Source organism: Podarcis tiliguerta (genome assembly GCF_965153285.1).
Source record: "Podarcis tiliguerta genome assembly, chromosome: 2".
NCBI classification, from domain to species: domain Eukaryota; kingdom Metazoa; phylum Chordata; class Lepidosauria; order Squamata; family Lacertidae; genus Podarcis; species Podarcis tiliguerta.
The window spans coordinates 16,185,159-16,208,181 of NC_139535.1; the positions used below are offsets into that span (position 1 = coordinate 16,185,159).

Below are 23,023 nucleotides of genomic sequence, written 5' to 3' on the forward strand. Positions count from 1 at the left end.
GAGCAGGCATTATTATTTTTTTATTATTATTTTTATTATTATTATTATTAACCTGCCCAACCATGCCCAAGCCTCTCCCCTTTCCCGCCTCCTTTCCTGCAACTCCCTTTGCACCAGATCTGGGCAGGAAGAAGCTTCTCTCTCTCCACAACGGAAACCCCTCCTCCTCCCCCCCCCCCCTCAAGGCCGCATTAAGAGAAACAGCTCCCTTTCCTCCCTTCTCTTCTTCTCCCCGTCCCGGGGCTTCTCATCCTGGACCCCCACCCCTTGCCAAGCCCCTTCCCTCCGTCCTCGCCTTTGCACTCACCTGAAATCCTGGAAATGGCGGCGACCCTGGGGGGGGGTGAATGGGAGCCCCCGCCTGGGAGGCAGGGAGTGACACTGTTTAATTAGGAGGCTTAATTAGGACGTGCTCTGGTCCATGGGGCCGTGAAGAGTTGGACACGACTAAACAACGACAACAATTAGGACGAAGCAGCCCCTATTGTAAAGCTTCCGCTGGTGAAGCCGGAAGTCAGGTGACTCTGGCGAGGAAGGCGAAGTTTCTCCCCCCCACAGCCTCTTTCTTTTCCTTTGATAACTGGGGGAAGGAAAACCTTGCAGGACCAGCCAATGGGGAGACGAGGGAGGGAGGGACTGCGCTTCCAGTATAGGGAACATCAGCTACTTTGGACCCCTCCCTCTTGCAGGAACGTATTGTAATCAATAAACTCTTTACTGCCTCATCCATTTGGTTCAGATTGTATATCAAGGAGGGATCGAGGGTCTCATGACCCACTCTTACAATGCAGGAAGCAGCTTACAGCAAAAAAAGCCTAATAACTCTTCTGGGTAAATGAATAAATCATTTTAATAAATATTTAAATGGAGACCACATTTTACATTCTCATGTTCATGCAAACATGGTTCCACTCCAACCTCACTTAGTCCCCACTTCCACCTCAGCAAAGTGTTCTTTATACAGAAATCTCCTGAAAAGAAGTCTCTCTATTTACATTATAGGGAGGGATCACTATCTGTCTGGCTTATTGCACCTTCATAACACCCTGTGTCTTTTGCAGTGTCCTGTATTCTCCTCACAGACACACAGCAACAGTGAACAGTGACATGCAGCAGCAGCAGCAGCAGCAGCAAGACAGACGCCCTGTCAAAGAATACCTCCCATTCGACCACTCCCATGAATCTTGGGGGGGGGGGGGACCATGTACTTTAGATGCCTGCCAAATTTACGCTATGGATGTGAAAGCAATTTTCTTCACAGGAAATACTGAAAAAAAGTGGAAGGCACTTTTAATTTGTAAGGAGAGAGGGGAAGTTCTTTGCTTTGCTTTCAGTCCTGACAAATGATGCGATAAATTTAAAAAGCAACCCCTGTTTTCAGTGCCTTCTTTTTAAAGCAAATATGGTGCCGGTAATCACCATGAAAATGTTACACTAAGTGTCATACTTTTTTTTTTATTTATTTGATCTTGATATTTTATTAAGGATTTTCTTGTTTTACAGAAGTAAGTGTAATGCCTCGTTGTTGTTTTTCCATGTAACATTTTTACAAATCCATTTCATTTGTTGAGGCATTAGGGGGAGAAGAAAAAAAAGAAAGAAAGAAAGAAAGAAAAATGGGGGGTGGAGAGAGGGAAGATGGATGGGGGTGGGGTCGGGTGGCGGTGTTTCTATTATGTTTAATGTATGTAGAGTTTGGGGTCAGCGTTGTTTGTGTTGTTCACTTGTGGTCCTTTGGTGATGAGAGAGGTTGGGGTTGGCCTAGGGTGTGATTGTTTGCTTGTGATTGGCTGTGGTGATCTTTGTTTTCGTGTGTGAGTGAGGTGGGTGGGTGTTTTGGATCAGGTTAGCCATATTGATTTGTATGCAGTTGGTGGATTATTGTCATTGTCCTGTTGGGCTGTGTATGTGATAAAGGGGAGTCATACCGGGGTGAAGGCGTCTTCTTCTGTTTGTCCCCGTGTCAGTTTCAGTTTATTAGTTAATTTTTCTAGTAGAGCTGGTTCCCATACTATTTGGTACCATTGGTCCATACTTACTCCTGACAGGTCTCTCCAGTGTCTGGCTATGATGCTTCTGGCTGCTGAGAGTAGGTGGGTTATGAGTTTTTTGTGGTGTAAATGGTCATTGTTGTCTTGGAATTCTTTTCTTTTTTAAAAGCACCATAATTGCATGGGGGGGGGGGGGAGACAATCAACACTGCCAGTAGTAGCTGTATGCAACCATATACACAATAACTCTGTAGCAATGAATCCACTAGCAAATGGGAGGGGGGTGATGGGTGATAAACAAATCTAAGCAGCATCTCGAGTGCTGAGATCCCATCAAAGGGAAGGGAAATGTGCACATGCCCTACAGCTGTGATAACATCTCTCTGAACGTCTTGCTTTTTTCATACTATATCCATAGTTCCCTCAACCATTCCTTAACTCCAACTCCCATTAGCCCCTACTGGCGTGGCCAATGGCCAGGAATGACAGAAGTCATAGCCTAGCATAGTTCAGTGGGATGTGGGCAGGCCTTAGGTTTGCATGCTCATGCGCAACTGTCAGTTTGGAAGCTTCCACTGTTTTTCAGACAAGGGCCAGATTCCCTCCTGGATCGCCTTCCAGGGGCCACATGCCAGGGCTGGGCAGGGTGAGAGAGGCAAAGGTGGGTCGAACAAGGAGCGCAACTTTTGCCTTTCTACAGGAAGTTATATCTGATACACACACAACAATCCGCCCTCTACCAAGCATGGAGGAGGCATTGCCAAGAGTTGAAAGGTACATCCCGGCTGGCTAAGGGGCGAAGCAGAGCCATGGATTCAGAGCAGTGAATTCAGAGGCCCACAGACCACATGTGCATTTGGCCCCCCGGGTCTGAAGTTCTCCACCCTTGGCACATTAACATCATGTGCAAACCAGGTAAGTGTAAAGAGTGCCGTTTCAACCCAACCGTGTTGTATATTTTTTACAGGAATCAGTTGTGGCAGCAGACATGCAGCCTCACACCTCTAGACCTGGCTTAGCACCAGAGATGGGGTTGGCAACCAAGATTTAGAAAGCTGAGGCATCTCTGTCCTTCAAGGGCACTATACCACTTTAAACAGTCATGGCTTCCCCCAAAGAATTCTGGGAGCTGTAGTTCGTTAAGGTTGCTTGGAGCTGTTAAGTAGGGTTGCCATGTTTTGAAGAGCAAAAAAAGAGGGTGCTTATGATGACTCTCTTTTTTAATACCTCTGCTATATGTAGTCTATCGAAGCTGTGATGTATTGTTGGGAGGGCGGGCAGGAGAAGAGAAGAGGACAGCAAGTCTTCCCCAATCAGTTATGGCTATATCTCATCCAGAAAGTATAGAGATTTTGGCAAATTTATCCACTGGGATAGAAATTTTACCCCTGAAAAAAGAGGACACATAGCAACCCTTATAACCCTTATTTCTCTCAAAGAGCTACAATTTCCCAAGTTCTCTGTGCGAAGGAATAGTGAATCCACTCTACGTATGATATCTCTGGGAGATCTGTCCCTTACGGAGATCAAACCTGCAACCTTAGCACTATCGGCACCACACTCTAACTAACTGAGCTATCCAGAGAACACCAGCTTGTGGAAGGATTGTTTTAAGATGATGAGAGAGAGAAGGAGAGAGAGAACAATTTGTCTCTGGGATCAGTTTCTGGGCTACTATCTGAGATCCTCTGCCAGCCCCTGCTGGATGCACTAGGCCTCACCTTGACGGAACCTCTTTTCTTTGCAGATGCTGCTCCTCATCCTCAATGGGAAGCTGCCCTGAGGGATCCCAAGATTCTGCGGCCACTAATGGTGGACATGGGCTTAATTGTCCTCTTCATCCTGCAGCACAGCCTCATAGCCGCTCAGCACGTCAAACACTGGACCAGAAGTTGTTGCAGAGATCTTTCTATGTCTTCTGCACAGCGCTGACTCTCCAGGTAGGGGTATCAATTTGGGGCAGCAAAATGGGGGGAGAGGACTGAAGGGGAGGAAGAAGTCCCAGAGGCAAGATAACAGAGCAACTCAGAGTGAATTCTTGTCAGAAAAGCTAAGCTCAAAAGGCAGAAAATATCTTCCTGGCATGATGCTGTTTAGATTTCACACTCTGCACATTCATGGAATTGTTATTGCCAAAGCAAATCCCCCCAATTTCAGCATTAAGTCTTTGCTCCTTGGTACAGTTTATTTTGAGAACGGACCTCCCAAACTCACACTGTTAACTCAGCATAGCCTTCATTATGTTGTGAAGCAAAATGCATCATTGCAATGATGAGGACTAGAATCTTGCACAATTTAAAAACAACAACAACCCAGTATGGATATGATTTGTATGATTTGGCTAATGCCTGCATGTCCAGCGGATTTTCTACAATGCGATCGCAGTTTTGGAGTCCCAAAATGCAGCCATATGAGACGTGTGCCTGCAGGAGAATCTACTTTTATCTAATGTGCCTTTTCCTTCCCACCTAGCTGCTGATGAGGTACTGGCAGCCTGTGCAGGATGCTCCTGTGCTCTGGAATACGAGCAGGGAGCCGTGGGTCACTTGGGTCCCTCTCATCTGCTTCATCCTCCACTTCATTGCTTGGCTGGTCATCTTTAGCATCCTCCTCATCTTTGACTACGCAGAGCTGATGGGGGTCAAACAGGTACCGCGCAGCTTCCCTTTCCCCATCTAGAGAGGCCACCGTCCTGTATTTGGCAGCTGAGCTCAGCGAGGCCCAATGATCCAACCAATGAGGGTGATAGAAGATCTTTCCTCCTGCTGTAAAATATTTCTAAAAAGAGAGGTCCCAGGGTTGAAGCAAATTTGGAAGCCATGACCTCTCTCTTGGAAGCTCTTAATGTGCTCTGGCTTTACAGTGATAGCAGTTAGGGGGGGGGATTGGATTTGGATGAATTCAGAGGGATTTATTTATTTATTTTTAAAAATTTGATTTTAAAACTATAAGATACAGTACAACCACACACATCCACATTTGGAGATTCCTCAGAATCTCTGGACTTCCCATCTTCCCCTCCGTGGGTGCTATTATTAAACCTTTTCTACTGCATCTTTTTCAATAGTCCATATTTTATATAGGTCCATAGAACTTGCTATGAGTGTTATTTCAATCCTGCTAATGTTTTCATCTGTTTACAGTGGTCTCCAAGATAAATTATAAATTTCCCCCATCCTTTCCTAAAGTTATGGTCTTCTTGGTTCCTGAGCATAACGGTCAGTTTTGCCATTTTGGCATAGTCCAGCAGTTTAATTTGCCATTCCTCTCTGGTAGGGACATTCTCTTCTTTCCATCTCTGGAATTCTGAGGGATTTTTTATCAAGGCAGGGACCGCAGAAGCACTTAGTGTTGTCTCAGCAGTCCAGACAACAAAACAAAAACAGGTCTCACATTCCCCCTTAGTGAATATGTAGAGGCCCAATGTGTACACAGGTCTAAAATGGTGTCTTGTTTCCCCAAAGGATTTGTGCGTCTGCGGTGCAAATGGGTGTTTCTCTCGTTCCGTAGGTTTACTACCACTGCCTGGGCATGGGGGACCCTTTGGCCGTGAAGTCCACAAGTGCCATCCGCCTCTTCTCCCACCTGCGTCACCCCGTGTACCTGGAGTTTCTCCTCATCCTGTGGGCCGTTCCCTGCCTTTCCCTTGACCGCCTGCTCCTCGCATTGCTCTTCACAGCCTACATCACCTGCGCCCACAACCTTGACCAGCAAGACTACCTCTACCTGCGAGCTCAGCTGGACAAGAAGTTCCAGATCTTCTCCCGTGAGGAGGCAGCCTATGGAGATCTGCTGGCTCAGAATGGCCCCTCCGTCCTTAAGAACTGAACCGGTGTGGCCCCAATTTTATATGCGGGTGCTGGTGTCCTAGTATATTGGGGCCTGAGAGCCTTGTACCTTGCACTCTCCCATGCTAAGCACTGAACGATGCAATGTGCCTTGTATATCCTTTTGCTTTTATGCACTCGGGACTTGAGAGGTCTATAAATGGGACCTAAGAGTTCTGGCTTCCAGCAGGCCTACTTTGCTACAACTCTTAAAACACATATAAGGAGTTCTATATGGTGATCCCAGGTCGAGCCACATGGCCCAGTAGGTTGGAATCCTTGAGGAAAGAGGTGGAACTCCAAAGATGGCAGAATTCAACCCCAAGTTCCTTGGAGGGAAGTCTCTAGAGCAGGGGTGGGGAAAGCCTATGGCCCTCCAGAAGTTGGTGGACTTCAGCTGCCATCAACATCTGGAGGGCTGTGGATGCCCCATACCTGCTGTATAGGCTTAAAGGGATATATTGGGCCCAAAAAGAGTCTCCCCCCCCCACTAGTGCTAAGAAGAACAATGAGTCACTGATAACCGACTGGAATTTAGGTGAGGTGGTCAGGTTGTTGTTGTTTGTGGGAGGCTTTTTTACGATTTACAACTGCAGACAGCAGGCAGGTAGGTCAACAGACAAAATGTTCCCCATCTCTGGCAAAGCTGGGCCCTGTGGAATCAGTGGGGCACTAACCCCAGTAACCTCAGTCTGCCCCCAGCCATTCCCCACCTGCTAGCTGGCTTTACTTCCAACCAGTCAGGGGGTGGCTCTGTCTGTCATGGACTCTGCTGCTGGCCTTCCTGCCCTAGAGGGCACCAGGCACACCTGACTGGGATTCTGCAGCTGTTAAAAAGCACAGAAGATGCCTCAGTTGAAATTCATTATAATAACAAAGCATTAGAACTGGGTTTTTCAATTTATTTTCTGCTACAGAACTTCTGCCCAAGTGATTTTTAAAGTATAGGATTTTTAACTTTGATTCACAAGCAAGAACTATTTTAAAGAGGTAGCAGCCTAGATAATTTGTGGGGTGGGCTGTGAGGTTTTTTTGCTTTTTGCAAATATACCTCTTCAGCACAGTGTCTTTCAAATACATTTCTGTTCCAAGCAAGCCATCAGAATTCATTGCCCATCCTCTTGCTTCTGTCGCGTCAATTCAGTTCCAAAGCATTCTTAATTCCAAGGCCTACCTGGGCTGAAGAAGACAAGGCCTTGAGGAAGATTCTTGTCAAGATGGCCGTCAGGCAGTGGACCACCTGCCTCTCAAAGCCAAATATATCTCCATGCGGTGGGTGACTTTTAACTCGCCCCGCCCATCAGAATTAATGACAAAAAATATAATTTATGTGATCTTTGAATCAAGTACATTTACAGGCAAAAGCGGGCTGGGGGGGGGCAGGGGTTGATTCTAGGATTATGTCTCCAGGCTCTACCTAGCAATGGTTGGATCTTTGCCTTCATTTGTAACTCAATGCCCTGAACACCCACTAGCATTTCTTTTTAAATGCTGATAATGCTTTTATTGTAGCTTTTTTATTATTATTTCTGTACCCCCTTGCTAACAAAGTATTTTTATACATATGAAAAGCAAATCTTGGATTGAGAAGATAATGGTTTGTAAAGTAAAAAAACAGGTGTGTGTTTTTTAAAAAAGTTTGGTTTGTCTCTGTTCTGAAATTTGGTTTTAATGTAAAGTGTTTCAATATATTTGGTTTTGTTTATAAAGCCGAAGTGACCAGCTGCTCCCGGAAACTAAAAATGAGCTCTGTATCAACAAACGTTTTACCTATACAGTGGTACCTCGGGTTACATACGCTTCAGGTTACACACTCCGCTAACCCAGAAATAGTGCTTCAGGTTAAGAACTTTGCTTCAGGATAAGAACAGAAATCGTGCTCCGGCGGCGCAGCAGGAGGCCCCATTAGCTAAAGTGGTGCTTCAGGTTAAGAACAGTTTCAGGTTAAGAATGGACCTCTGGAACGAATTAAATACTTAACCTGAAGTACCACTGTAATTATTCATGATGACAAGTTGTAAGAATCATGAGATTTTCCACCCCTGAGCTTTTGAAATACAACTCTCATCAACCTTGGCCGTACGGGCTGAAGCTTATAAGCATTGTTGCCCAACATGTGAGCAACCCCATGTTGGAGATCCCTGCTCTATACATTTATTTATTTTTTTGTTTAATTTCTATACCCTTTATATTTTTAAGAAAAACCTCAAAGTGGGTTAAAGCATATTAAATCAATAAAACATAAATAAAACAATGTGGAAAAAAGCGAAATATAGAGTATACTGTCAAAGCAACATAGCAGAAAACGAAAACATTATCTTAAAGATTTCAAAATAAAAGCCAACTACAGAATACATATTTAACATAGTAGGGCTGGGTGAGTCTGGGCCCCGCCCCCAGGGCCAGGTGGGAAAGGCCTTGCAGGGAGTGGCCTTCACACCTCTCAGCCGGGCGATGTTCCTCCGGCCTCATGAGGATCCTCTCTAATGGGACCCAAGTGTGTTTAAGGTTGCAATTAACTTAATCTTCCCTAGATCTGCTTTTAGCAGAAGCATGTGCCACTCCCACTGCCCAGCTTCAAAGTCAGAGTAGCAACCACATGTATCCTCTAGTCACGTTTAGCTCTTTCTGTGGCATCGCTAAGGCTCTCCCCCCCCTGTCCCCCTCACGAAACAACGGCCGGCTTTTAAGCCCCCCAACAGTTATTTACCGTTTGCAGAGGAACATAGTTCATAATAATAATAATAATAATAATAATTTTTATTTATACCCTGCCCTCCCCAGCCAAGGCCGGCTCCACGTGGCTAACAAGCAATGAATACAACTTAAAAACAAGATTAAAATACAACATTAAAATATTAAAACATTAAGATATTAAAACGCAGCTTCATCACAGGAGAAAAGAAAGAGGGGGAGGGAATCAAATTGGCTCCAAGCCAAAGGCCAGGCAGAACAACTCTGTCTTACTGTCCCTGCGGAAAGAAATCAGATCCTGCAGGGCCCTGGTCTTATGAGACAGAGCTTTCCACCAGGCCAGAGCCAGTGTTGAAAAGGCCCTGGCTCTGGTTGAAGCTAATCTAACTTCCTTAAGGCCCAGGACCACTAGGGTGTTGCTATTTTTGGACCTTATGGTCCTCCGTGGGTCATACCGGGAGAGGCGGTCCCGTAGGTACAAGGTGGGTACAAGGGTCCTAGGCTGTGAAGGGCTGAAAGGTCAAAAGCAGCACCTTAAATCTGACCCTGTACTCCACCGGGAGCCAGTGCAGCTGGAAAAGCACTGGGTGAATATGCTCCCATGGCAGAGACCCCGTGAGGAGCCTCACTGTAGCATTCTGCACCCGCTGGAGTTTCTGGAACAGCTTCAAGGGCAGCCCCTCATAGAGCAAATTACAGTAGTCAAGTCTGGAGGTGACCGTCGCATGGATCACTGTGGCCAGGGTGGGGCGGGAAAGGTAAGGGACCAACTGCTTGATGTGGCGAAGGTGGAAAAATGTCGCCTTGGCTGTTGCTGTAACCTGCGCCTCCTTGGAAAGGGAGGCGTCAAGGATTACACCCAAACTCTTAACGGAAGGCAATGGCACTAATTGGGCCCCCTCAAGAGAAGGGAGTTGGTCCCTCATTCCCATGCCATCCCGACCCAGCCATAGGACCTCTGTCTTCAAAGGATTTAGTGTCAATCGGCACCCACGAAACCATCCAGCCACAGCTTCCAAGCATCTGGTCAGTGTGTCCGGGGCCAAGTCGGTGTGGCCATCCATCAGCAGATAGAGCTGAGTGTCATCAGCATATTGGTGACAGCACAGCCCAAAGCTCCGGATAATCTGGGCAAGGGGGTGCATAAAGATGTTAAGAAGCATTGGGGCAAGCGGTCACCAGAGGAGCTTGCATAAAAGAGAAAACATTCCTTAAAAAACAAACCTCCTCAAAAATTAGCAAAATAGAACAAGACATCACAGCCCTCTCATCACGCTACAAACAAACAGGATCTAAAAAACTCCTCAAAATTATAGAACAAAAAAGGAGAGAACTAGACTCCCTAGAAATTAACAAAACAATGATCAACATTCTATACTCTAAACAACGTTTCTACGAATATGGAGGGGAAAACTCCAGATTACTAGCAAATAGATGTAGGAAAAAAGCACTCAAAACAAGAATATACTGCATCACCAAAAAAGATGGCAACATAACATTCTCCCCTGAAGAAATAACCTCAGAATTTGCAGAATTCTACTCCAACCTATACACCTCCCATAACCCACCAGAGAAGGAAATCAGAAAATTTCTAGCAAGACTGACCATGCCTACCCTAACTGATGAGGAACAGGAATTCATGGACAGCCCTATCACCCCAGAGGAAATAGATGCGGTCCTCAAAAACCTGAGACCACACAAAGCCTCAGGACCAGACGGCTTCACAGCAGAATTCTACAGGAAATTCAAAGAACCCTTGATGCCCTACATGACCCGCCTATTCAATGACATCATAAAAGGGGGCCCCATCCCCAAAACCTGGACCCACTCCAAAATAGTCTCCATCCCAAAACCACTAAAAGACAGCCTCAAAGTAGAATCATACCGCCCAATCTCATTAATAAACCAAGACTACAAGATATTCACATCAATCTTGGCCAACCGCCTAAAAATCTTCCTACACAAGTTAATAGCCCCAGACCAGACTGGCTTTGTCCCTGGCCGCAATATAACAGACCCCATCAGAAAACTACTGAACCTGATGGAGCACAGCAAGGCAACCAAACTCCCATTGACAATTATGTCCCTAGACATCCTCAAAGCCTTTGATTGCTTAGAGTGGAAATACATATTAGCAGTACTAACTAACATGAAATTTGGCCCCAACTTCCTACAAATCCTCAAACAAATATGCTCCCAAGCCTCAGCAAAATGCAGAACTAACAATATGGATTCTAATACTATAGCTATCCAAAGAGGCACAAAACAAGGATGCCCACTGTCTCCCTTCTTATTTATCCTGGCTCTGGAACCCTTAGCAATCCGCATCCGAGCAGCCACAGACATCAAGAGAGTGGAAATAAAAGGCAGAACCTATAAATTAGGGCTCTTTGCAGATGACCTAATGGTCACAACACCAGACCCCATAAGCACAGCAACCTCCCTAATCAGAGAACTCAACACATTAGCAATGGTGTCGGGCCTACAGGTAAATTTTACAAAGTCAGAAGCTATGTGCTTCAACACCCCTCCTCACACCCAAAAAGAACTCACGAAGGTCACCAAAATAAAACTTTGCCACACCAAGTTCAGATACCTAGGGGTACAAATAACCAGAAACCTCAATAAATTGTACCTCCACAACTACAAGCGCCTGTGGCGACAAATTAACAAAGACCTAACGAGATGGAATAACATGAATTTCACTCTCTCAGACAAAACAGCCATGATCAAAATGATCACACTCCCAAAACTAACCTACCTATTCCAGGCCCTCCCAATCTGGATCCCCTCAACCCAACTTCGCAGTTGGCAGAGAAAACTACACTCTTTCATCTTCTCACATAAAAAAACAAGAATAAGCCCCAAATACCTGCACCTCCCCACCTCAGAAGGAGGATGGGGAATCCCCAAAATAGAAGCATATTACAATGCCAACCAAATACGCCATATAATCCCATATATACTAGAAGATGAGACAAAACAATGGGTACGCCTAGAGAGGGACACAATTGAAAATACCTGCACCACAACATACCCACTCCTCCCAAACAAACTAAAGAAAATTCCCACAGCACTTAACAGGTACACACAGACCATGCTCAAAGCATGGAAAACACAAATAGGCAAACTATCCCCAACCCCATCCCCACTAATCCCCCTGGCGTACCACCCATTATTCCACCATGCAGCACAAAACCTCCAGATAAAAACCTGGCAAACCAAAGGCTTATATCGCCTAATAGACTTTTATAAAAATAACAAACCCTTGTCAACACAAGAAATACAAGACAAACTAAAAGACACCCAAATGCCCTGGTTAACACAACACCAACTACATGCCCTCTTAAACAACCCAACAGTAAAATCAGCAGCAACTAGGCCCCTGACAACCTTCGAAAACCTCCTCCTGACAACAAAGGGAAACAGTAAAGGGACGGTATCTGCAATATACAAAATACTACTTCAAAATCCCGCAAATCCCCTAGATGCAATCAAAAAACAATGGGAGAATGACATAGGCTATGAGATTAACCACACTCAATGGACCAGAATGTGGTCTAAACCCCCCTTTAAATCCACATCAACGAAAAGAAAAGAACTCACACTGAAACTCACCTACAGGTGGTACCTAACACCAAGGAAACTAGCGCTAATACGCCCAGGAACCTCACCAAAATGCTGGAGAGGGTGCACCTCCACAGGCACATACCTCCACATGTGGTGGGAGTGTCCCAAAATCCAACTATTCTGGACAACAGCCATACAAGAAATATGTAAAATAACTAAGCAAGTAATAGACATCACCCCAGAATTGGCCCTAATAAACATCTTCCAAGACAACAATGCCCATTTACACCACAAAGAACTCATAACCCACCTACTCTCAGCAGCCAGAAGCATCATAGCCAGACACTGGAGAGACCTGTCAGGAGTAAGCATGGACCAATGGTACCAAATAGTATGGGAAAAATTAACTAATAAACTGAAACTGACACAGGGACAAACAGAAGAAGACGCCTTCACCCCGGAATGGCTCCCCTTTATCACATACACAGCCCAACAGGACAATGACAATAATCTACCAACAGCATACAAATCAATATGGCTAACCTGATCCAAAACACCCACCCACCTCACTCACACACGAAAACAAAGATCACCACAGCCAATCACAAGCAAACAATCACACCCTAGGCCAACCCCAACCTCTCTCACCACCAAAGGAACACAAGTGAACAACACAAGCAACGCTGACACCAAACTCTACATACATTAAACATAATAGAAACACCGCCACCCGACCCCACCCCCATCCATCTTCCCTCTCTCCACCCCCCTTTTCTTTTTTCTTTTTTTTTTCTTCTCCCCCTAATGCCTCAACAAATGAAATGGGTTTGTAAAAATGCTACTTGGGGAAAAAACAACAACGAGGCATTACACTTACTTCTGTAAAACAAGAAAATCCTTAATAAAACATCAAGATAAAAATCCCCCCCCCCCAAAAAATCCCGCAAATCCCCTAGATGCAATCAAAAAACAATGGGAGAATGACATAGGCTATGAGATTAACCCCACTCAATGGACCAGAATGTGGTCTAAACCCCCCTTTAAATCCATATCAACGAAAAGAAAAGAACTCACACTGAAACTCACCTACAGGTGGTACCTAATACCAAGGAAACTAGCGCTAATACACCCAGGAACCTCACCAAAATGCTGGAGATGGTGCACCTCCACAGGCACATACCTCCACATGTGGTGGGAGTGTCCCAAAATCCAACTATTCTGGACAACAGCCATACAAGAATTATGTAAAATAACTAAGCAAGTAATAGACGTCACCCCAGAATTGGCCCTACTAAACATTTTCCAAGACAACAATGCCCATTTACACCACAAAGAACTCATAACCCACCTACTCTCAGCAGCCAGAACCATCATAGCCAGACACTGGAGAGACCTGTCAGGAGTAAGTATGGACCAATGGTACCAAATAGTATGGGAAACAGCCCTACTAGAAAAATTAACTAATAAACTGAAACTGACACGGGGACAAACAGAAGAAGACGCCTTCACCCCGGTATGGCTCCCCTTTATCACATACACAGCCCAACAGGACAATGACAATAATCCACCCCGGTATTTTCTTTTCTTCTCCCCCTAATGCCTCAACAAATGAAATGGATTTGTAAAAATGTTACATGGGGGAAAATACGAGGCATTACACTTACTTCTGTAAAACAAGAAAATCCTTAATAAAATATCAAGACGAGGGGGGGGGAGAAGCATTGGGGGCAAGGATTGCGCCCTGCGGCACTCCACACACCAAGGAGTGGCGTGACGACATCTCCCTCCCTAGTGCCACCATATGTCCCCGACCAGAGATAAAAGAGCACAGCCATTTACGGGCTATTCCCTGTATCCCCATGTCAGCAAGGCGGTGGTCCAGAAGATCATGATCGACCATGTCAAAGGCTGCTAACAAATCTAAAAGAATCAGCAGTCCTGACCCACCTCGATCCAGTTGTCTACGGAGATCATCTGTTAGGGCAACCAGAGCAATCTCAGTCCCGAAACCAGGACGGAACCCAGGCTGAAATGGATCTAAAGCTGATGTTTCCTCCAGAAACCTACCAAGCTGTTCAGCAACCGCTCTCTCAATTACCTTACCCAGATATGGAAGATTTTAAATTGGGAGGTAATTGGATAGGTTTAAAGGATCTAGTGACGTTTTCTTTAAGAGCGGGCACACCACTGCTTCCTTCAGTTCCCCTGGGAATGTCCCCGTGCCAAGGGACAAATTGATAATTTCAACCAGGGGGTCCACGTGACATCTGGACACGCCCTAATCAGCCAAGACGGGCACGGATCGAGGAGGCAGGTGGTGGGCCTACCAGCTTGGAGGAATCTATCCACATCAGCAGGGAGTATCCGATCGAAATGGTCCAACACTGAACCCGAAGACAGTCGAGGGGCCTCCAGTTCAGTCATTGTATCTAAATTGGCAGGGAGGTCACGGCGGAGCAACAGGACTTTCTCCACAAAAAAGCTCGCAAATGCCTCACAGCTATGGGTCGAATTTGTGCTAAAATTTGGTTGTCCTCCTAAGGACGTTATCGACCTAATTATTCTAAAAAGTTGTGCCAGGCGAGAGCTAGCAGATGCAATGGAAACTGCGAAGTAAGATTTCTAAACAGCTTTCACAGCCATCTCATAGGCTTTCATAAGAGTCCTATAAGATGTTCTTGAAACTCCGTCACGAGTCCGTCGCCATACTTGCTCTAGCCATCTGAGATCCCGCTTCATTTTCTGGAGCTCTTCAGTAAACCAAGGGGTCCGGTTTCGATGGGGTCGCAGAGGGTGCTTAGACGGCCTCATTGATGGCTGCCAATAGCCGGTTATTCCAGTCCTCGACAAGGTCATCTAATGAGTTGCCAGGAGGAGCAGGGTCCCGCAAGGCCTGATGGAATCTATCAGGATCCATCAGCCTTCATGGGCAAGCCCAAATAGGCTCGCCACCCGAGCAGGGGAGGAGCGGGAAGTCAATCAGAAGGCAGAAGCTGGGAAATACTGGATGGGGAACAGCTTGGAGAAGAAACTCGGGGGGGGGGAGAGATAACAGATTCACTGTCTCTGGAAAGCATCCATCTGCTTTCCCCAAGGTCAAGGAGAGCTGCGAAAGTGGCAGGACAGAAAGCACAGCAGGTACAGGCTCAGGTTAGGAGGCGCAGAAGTGACAGGGGTGACTAGGGATGTGAGGGGGTGGACCTCTTCATTGGGAGCACCGCCATTCCTAGAAGATGGGTTCTTTGTTCTCTTGCTGGGATCATTAAAGTTTCTAACAGGTAAGAAGACTCCTTTCCCTTTGTTCTGCTTATCTACGGCCAAGGGGGAAGGAAGCCAATTCCCTGAAGCCTGACAGATGCTGATCTACAAGACAAGGGCAGCCCATCACTTTGGCATTGAAGGGCTGAGGTCAAAACTCAATAGATTCATCACACACCTTGAACATTCCAGATTCACACTCTCCCCCTTTTTATCTAGCAACAACTAGCAAGTTATTTTGTACATTTACTATATGTGACTTGTCAGCATCGCCCTTGAGCCACCAACTGGACTCATCCACTTCAGCCCCGACTGGGCTAGGAGAGCTGGGTAGCACTTCCAGAGACCACCTTCTATACAGGAACAGGTCAAAGTGCTGTGGACTCACAGCTTAGAGTTGTGAGCACCGGATTCACTCCAACAAGAAGACAGTCGTCGCACAGCAGAGTATAGCAGAGCATAAATGACTCGGAGAGCAGCTCTGTAGAATATCTTCTTTATTCTATCTACAACTATAATACACAACTATATATGTAAATGAGGTCGAAATGAAAAAATACTGAACTGCACTGAGTGTCTGCAGCTGCTCTTAGCAGCAACCTTATCTCGCTCTCTCTAACACTCAGACTCTCTCTCTCTTTGATGTGAGGTTGGAGCGAAATAAGTAGAGAGCAGAAACTGCCCCTCCTCTCTAGAGAATCAGCAGAGAACATCAGCAGATTCTTGGATATGGGAGGGGTGAAATCTCCTCATTACATTAACACATATATATGTGTATACAAATTTCAATACAAACACCAGAACATCACACAGGTTCCATACATTTAAAATTGATTTCTGCCTTTATGAGTTTCTTGATATGAAGCAAAGAGCGAAAACTGAGTGGAACACTGCATACATTTATATGGCTTTTCATCTGTGTGAATTTGCTTATGAATATTAAGGTCTCTACTCCATCTGCAGCTCTTTTCACATTCCCTACATCTGTGGTTTCCCCCCTGTGTGAGTTAGCAGATGTTTCCTAAGGCCTCCACTTTGACTGAAGCTCTTTCCGCACTCCATACAACACGGTTTCTGCCCCGTGTGAGTTTGTTGATGTATTCTAAGGGCTCCACTTTCACTGAAGCTCTTTCCACATTCAATGCATTTAAATGGTTTCTCCCCCATGTGAGTTTGTTGGTGTGTTCTAAGGTTTCCACTATAACTGAAGCTCTTTCCACATTCAATGCATTTAAATGGTTTCTCTCCCGTGTGAGTACGTTGATGTATTCTAAGGTCTCCACTACAACTGAAGCTCTTTCCACATTCAATACATTTAAATGGTTTCTCCCCTGTGTGAGTTCGTTGATGTATTCTAAGATTTCCACTAAGACTAAAGCTCTTTCCACATTCAATACATTTAAATGGTTTCTCCCCTGTGTGAGTTCGTTGATGTATTCTAAGATTTCCACTATGACTGAAGCTCTTTCCACATTCAATGCATTTAAATGGTTTCTCCCCTGTGTGAGTTCGTTGATGTCTTCTAAGGGCTCCACTTTCACTGAAGCTCTTTCCACATTCAATACATTTAAATGGTTTCTCACCCATGTGAGTTTGTTGGTGTGTTCTAAGGTTTCCACTTCGACTGAAGTTCTTTCCACATTCAATGCATTTAAATGGTTTCTGCCCTGTATGAGTTTGTTGATGTATTCTAAGTGTTCCACTTCGACTGAAGTTCTTTCCACATTCAATGCATTTAAATGGTTTCTGCCCTGTATGAGTTTGTTGATGTATTCTAAGTTTTCCACTTTGACTGAAGCTCTTTCCACATTCAATACATTTAAACGGTTTCTCCCCCGTGTGAGTACGTTGATGTATTCTAAGGGCTCCACTACAACTGAAGCTCTTTCCACATTCAATACATTTAAATGGTTTCTCCCCTGTGTGAGTTCGTTGATGTATTCTAAGATTTCCACTAAGACTGAAGCTCTTTCCACATTCAATACATTTGAATGGTTTCTCCCCTGTGTGAGTACGTTGATGGCTTCTAAGGTGATCACTACGCCTGAAGCCCCTTCCACATTCTATACAGTTAAATGGTTTCTCCCCTGTGTGAGTTCGTTGATGGCTTCTAAGTGTTCCACTATGACTGAAGCTCTTTCCACATTCAATGCATGTAAATTGTTTCTCCCCTGTGTGAGTTCGTTGATGTATTCTAAGGTTTCCACTTTGACTGCAGCTCTTTCCACATTCAATACATTTGAATGGTTTCTCCCCTGTGTGAGTACGTTGATGGCTTCTAAGGTCTCCACTACAACTGAAGCTCTTTCCACATTCAATACATTTGAATGGTTTCTCCCCTGTGTGAGTACGTTGATGGCTTCTAAGGTGATCACTATGCCTGAAGCCCCTTCCACATTCTATACAGTTAAATGGTTTCTCCCCTGTGTGAGTTTGTTGGTGTGTTCTAAGGTTTCCACTTCGACTGAAGTTCTTTCCACATTCAATGCATTTAAATGGTTTCTGCCCTGTATGAGTTTGTTGATGTATTCTAAGTTTTCCACTTTGACTGAAGCTCTTTCCACATTCAATACATTTAAACGGTTTCTCCCCCGTGTGAGTACGTTGATGTATTCTAAGGGCTCCACTACAACTGAAGCTCTTTCCACATTCAATACATTTAAATGGTTTCTCCCCTGTGTGAGTTCGTTGATGTATTCTAAGATTTCCACTAAGACTGAAGCTCTTTCCACATTCAATACATTTGAATGGTTTCTCCCCTGTGTGAGTACGTTGATGGCTTCTAAGGTGATCACTACGCCTGAAGCCCCTTCCACATTCTATACAGTTAAATGGTTTCTCCCCTGTGTGAGTTCGTTGATGGCTTCTAAGTGTTCCACTACGACTGAAGCTCTTTCCACATTCAATGCATGTAAATTGTTTCTCCCCTGTGTGAGTTCGTTGATGTATTCTAAGGTTTCCACTTTGACTGCAGCTCTTTCCACATTCAATACATTTGAATGGTTTCTCCCCTGTGTGAGTACGTTGATGGCTTCTAAGGTCTCCACTACAACTGAAGCTCTTTCCACATTCAATACATTTGAATGGTTTCTCCCCTGTGTGAGTACGTTGATGGCTTCTAAGGTGATCACAACGCCTGAAGCCCCTTCCACATTCTATACAGTTAAATGGTTTCTCCCCTGTGTGAGTTTGTTGATGGCTTCTAAGTGTTCCACTACGACTGAAGCTCTTTCCACATTCAATGCATGTAAATTGTTTCTCCCATGTGTGAGTTCGTTGATGTATTCTAAGGTTTCCACTTTGACTGAAGTTTTTTCCACATTCAATACATTTGAATGGTTTCTCCCCCGTGTGAGTTCGTTTATGTATTCTAAATGTTCCACTTTTATGGAAGCTCTTTCCGCACTCCATGCATTCAAATGGTTTCTCTCCTGTGTGAGTTTGTTGGTGTATCCTCATTCTACCACAGTGACTAAAGCACATTCCACATTCCCTGCATTTAAACTGTTTCTTTGTTCTTCCCAATGAATTCACAGATGGCTCCGTAGAATTCTGACCGTCGTCTTCCTCACCTGTTTGGGGTGGGGAGAGAATCCTGTTAGACTTTTAAGAAAGACAAGAAAGGAACTGAACACACGTCAATCCCCATGTGCACCTTCTCTTATTTTCACTCCCTCTCCATTTTCAACTGTCTCCATGTTACAAATTTTTAGGAATGAAGATGAGATAATGGCAAGAGAAACCAATGATCATTCCATTCACACTTAAGAGAGCACCATCATTTTATAGTTCTACGGTGGAACTGGCTTATAAGACACATCTGTCTTTTTCTTTTTCAAGTCGCCACATGATGCAAATGGCTGCATGTAATACAGGTTCCCAACATGCACACCAACACAATGTCACAGAACGCGGTAGGCATCAGAACTTATTCAGCAGAAAATGCCAGTGCTTGTTGCGCATGTGTATTATAATAATATGAGGCAATGATGAATATCAGTAACGTGAAAATCCAAAGGGACTTTTTTAAGGAGGCGGGGGAAGCAATAAAAAGTTAGATTCTTTTGGCAACAATAAACATTAAAACAAGGAATTGCTCGTTAAAATATGTAAGAGGTTTTTTAAAATCACACCATTAGGAAACCATTATACGAAGTTTGGAATAGATACAAAACACTGGTTGAACGTAAAACCCTGTGGTGGCTTTCTCCATTGGAAGCCTTTGCAGTAAAAAAGAAAAACATGGGAAGTGAACGGGCAACATAGAAAGACCTGTTAATGGAAGTGGATAACAAATTAAAGGTAAAGCCATTTGAAGAACTGAGAGAAAAATTAACTGATTGATTGCAGTATCACCAATTGCAGGATGTATTCAGAGAAGATAGCAAGAGAACTGGGTTTGGTAGCATCAAATCAAAACTAGAGACTGAATTGATGAGTAGTAAAAGGAAAACACTGTCGAAAATGTACAAACTATTATTGGAGTGGCACACAAAGGATGAGGAGGTAAAAAGTGTTATGATCAAATGGGCCCAGGATTTGGGACATAATATTGATTTTGAAGAATGGAAAATATTATGGACCAAAACCATTAAATTCACAGCATGTATGTCACTCTAAGAAAATCAAATGAAGATGATGTATCGATGGTACATGAGACCGGCCAAACTTGCAAAAATGTATAGAAATCAGGATAAAAACTGTTGGAAATGTAAGGAAAAGGAGGGGAATTTCCTCCATATGTGGTGGACATGTACTAGGGTGAAAACTTATTGGGGTACAATTTACAATGAATTAAAAAAGATCTTTAAATACAATTTCAGTAAAAAACCAGTTATTTTTGTTAGGTCTAATTGGAGATGAATTTTTTTAAAAAGATGTGAATCTATTTATGTGCGCCACAACAGCCGCAAGGATTCTTCTGGTTCAGAAATGGAAATTACAGGAGATTACAACATTGGAAGAATGGCGGAGTAAGATGGTGGAATACGTAGAGTTAGCAAAGCTGACGGGGAAGATCCGGAATCAGCGCGACGAACTGTTTCAAAAAGACTGGAGCAAATTTATATTATATATGAAAGAATATTGTAAACATCTGAAAAGGTTTGTAGTTTTCGGTTGAAATGTTTCGTAATGACAATATAAGGAACTGATTTGCATTTAATAAGAGGAAATATAAAAATAAGAGAGAAAGTAAGAAAGGGGCTATAGAAATGCTAAGTATAAGGTAAATATGTACGAAAGTCAGAATGACGGGCGAGAGGAGGTCGATGCTCAGATAGAGCGATGTTTCAGCTTCTTGATTTATGTATGGATATTGTGATTACAAAAAACTGAAAATGTAATAAAAATTATTTTAAAAATATCAAGGAACTGCTGAGCAAAAAGAGAACAGGAGCATGCGCAGAAGTGGTTGTGGAGAGGGGAGGGGCCTTCAAGGGTCCAATAACTGACCGAAAACAACACAGAAGACTACCTGTCGGTTGTGGTCGACCACTTGGACATCTCTGATGTACTGTACTGTATATGATTGGTGGAAATTCAAATGCTTTGTTTGGCATTACATATATAAATACCACTGCCTGGAACACCAGGCAGGGTTGCAGTTTTGTGGAGCGATCAAACTGTAACCTATTGCTTTGCAATAAACAATGTTAGACTCCTAACTCCTCCTGTTTCTGAGTTTTATTGGTGTAAACTGAAGAGATAAGTGATTTTTTGGCTTACAACAGCCTGAGAGTAGATTCCATGGAACATACAGGAGCTTTTGCCATTAGTAAACAACTTAGATGGCAAGTTCTCAAGAGAAGCACTTTGGAGCAGTGCTTGCTTGCTCATGCTATGTGTGTTTGCACCTCGAGGACAACATGCATATTTACACCACGTGATTTCTTGAAGAGGGCATTTCTTTAAAATCGAAGGCCATTTCTACAAAAGCCTTCAATGTTTGGTTGCTTTGGGTGTTTTTTGTTTTGTTGGAAGCCGCTCAGAGTGGCTGGGGAAACCCAGACAATGGGCATGGTATTATTATTATTATTATTATTATTATTTTATTGCGAGCCTTGCCAGCAATGCCCAACCCTTTCCCCTTTCCCACCTCCTTCCCTGCAACTCCCTTTGCGCCAGATGGAAGCTTCTCTCTTTCCACAGCGGAAACCCCTCCCCCCCCCACAGCTCCCTTTCCTCCCTTCTCTTCTTCTCCCCGTCCCGGGGCTTCTCATCCTGGACCCCCACCCCTTGCCAAGCCCCTTCCCTCCTTCCCCGCCGCTGGCTTTGCACTCACCCGAAATCCTGGAGGCGGAGGCAGATGCAGCGACCCTGGGCGGGGGGGGCGGGGCGAATGTTTAATTAGGAGGCTTAATTAGGACGTGCTCTGGTCCATGGGGCCAGGAAGAGTCGGACACGACTAAACAACAACAACAATTAAGCGGGGTCACTCCCTGCCTCCCAGGCGGGGGCTCCCATTCGCCCCCCCCCCCCCGCTGCAAGTGTCATACTTTGAACAGTTTGGGGAAAAGAGGTTCCGGTACTGTGTAACCTTGAGTATCCCGGAAAAAAGACCCCTTTTTCTTTTTAAGAAAAGCACCATAATTGCATGGGGGGTGATTGGGGGGGAAGACAATCAACACTGCCAGTAGTACCTGTATGCAACCATATACACAAGAACTCTGTAGCAATGAATCCACTAGTAAATGGGAGGGGGGTGATGGGTGATAAACAAATCTAAGCAGCATCTCGAGTGCTGAGATCCCATCAAAGGGAAGGGAAATGTGCACATGCCCTACAGCTGTGATAACATCTCTCTGAACGTCTTGCTTTTTTCATACTATATCCATAGTTCCCTCAACCATTCCTTAACTCCAACTCCCATTAGCCCCTACTGGCGTGGCCAATGGCCAGGAATGACAGAAGTCATAGCCTAGCATAGTTCAGTGGGATGTGGGCAGGCCTTAGGTTTGCATGCTCATGCGCAACTGTTAGTTTGGAATCTTCCACTCTTTTTCAGACCAAGGGCCATATTCCCTCCTGGATCGCCTTCCAGGGGCCACATGCCAGGGCTGGGCAGGGTGAGAGAGGCAAAGGTGGGTCGAACAAGGAGCGCAACTTTTGCCTTTCTACAGGAAGTTATATCTGATACACACACAACAATCCGCCCTCTACCAAGCAGGGAGGAGGCATTGCCAAGAGTTGAAAGGTTCATCCCGGCTGGCTAAGGGGCGAAGCAGAGCCATGGATTCAGAGCAGTGAATTCAGAGGACCACAGTCCGCATGTGCATTTGGCCCCCCCGGGGCTGAAGTTCTCCACCTTTGGTACATTAACACCATGTGCAAACCAGGTAAGTGTAAAGAGTGCCGTTTCAACCCAAACGTGGTGAATATTTTATACAGGAATCAGTTGGGGCAGCAGACATGCAACCGCACACCTCTAGACCTCACTTAGCACCAGAGATGAGAGTGGCAACCAAGATTTACAAAGCTGAGGCATCTCTGTCCTTCAAGGACACTAGTCATACCAGGAGTTAAATGTGCTTCAGGTTGAGCGTTTTCAGGTTATGCTCCGCGGCAACCTGGAAGTAATGTAGCGTGTTACTTCCAGGTTTCACCACTTGCGCATGCACAGACGCTCAAAATGACGTCACGTGCATGCGCGGAAGCAGCGAATCGTGACCTGCAGGCTCAGGT

At 44.8% G+C, this 23,023-nt stretch overlaps 1 protein-coding gene, 2 long non-coding RNA genes and 1 pseudogene across 4 annotated transcripts in view; 3 read left to right on the plus strand and 1 right to left on the minus strand.

Moving 5' to 3' along the window:
* LOC310671097 overlaps positions 1–8,082 on the plus strand; it is a 57,885-nt gene extending 49,803 nt beyond the window's left edge. The window contains exon 2 of the long non-coding RNA XR_014507778.1: positions 6,698–8,082. This is a non-coding gene — a long non-coding RNA (uncharacterized lncRNA). The remainder of the gene's footprint in view (positions 1–6,697) is intronic.
* The window catches only part of LOC310671217, a 61,523-nt gene extending 53,110 nt beyond the window's left edge, over positions 1–8,413 (plus strand). The window contains exon 2 of the long non-coding RNA XR_014507905.1: positions 8,201–8,413. This is a non-coding gene — a long non-coding RNA (uncharacterized lncRNA). The remainder of the gene's footprint in view (positions 1–8,200) is intronic.
* Positions 2,894–7,455, plus strand: LOC310672850 (nurim-like; annotated as a pseudogene). The gene is made up of 4 exons (XR_014515473.1): positions 2,894–2,906; positions 3,739–3,931; positions 4,464–4,640; positions 5,502–7,455. The product of XR_014515473.1 is annotated as a nurim-like (transcript).
* A 7,407-nt stretch (positions 8,414–15,820) lies between the features above and the next one.
* LOC310672938 (uncharacterized protein) overlaps positions 15,821–23,023 on the minus strand; it is a 46,628-nt gene continuing 39,425 nt past the window's right edge. The window contains exon 3 of the mRNA XM_083430621.1: positions 15,821–16,256. Coding sequence (XP_083286747.1) covers positions 16,165–16,256 — 92 coding nt within the window. The 3' untranslated portion in view covers positions 15,821–16,164. The remainder of the gene's footprint in view (positions 16,257–23,023) is intronic.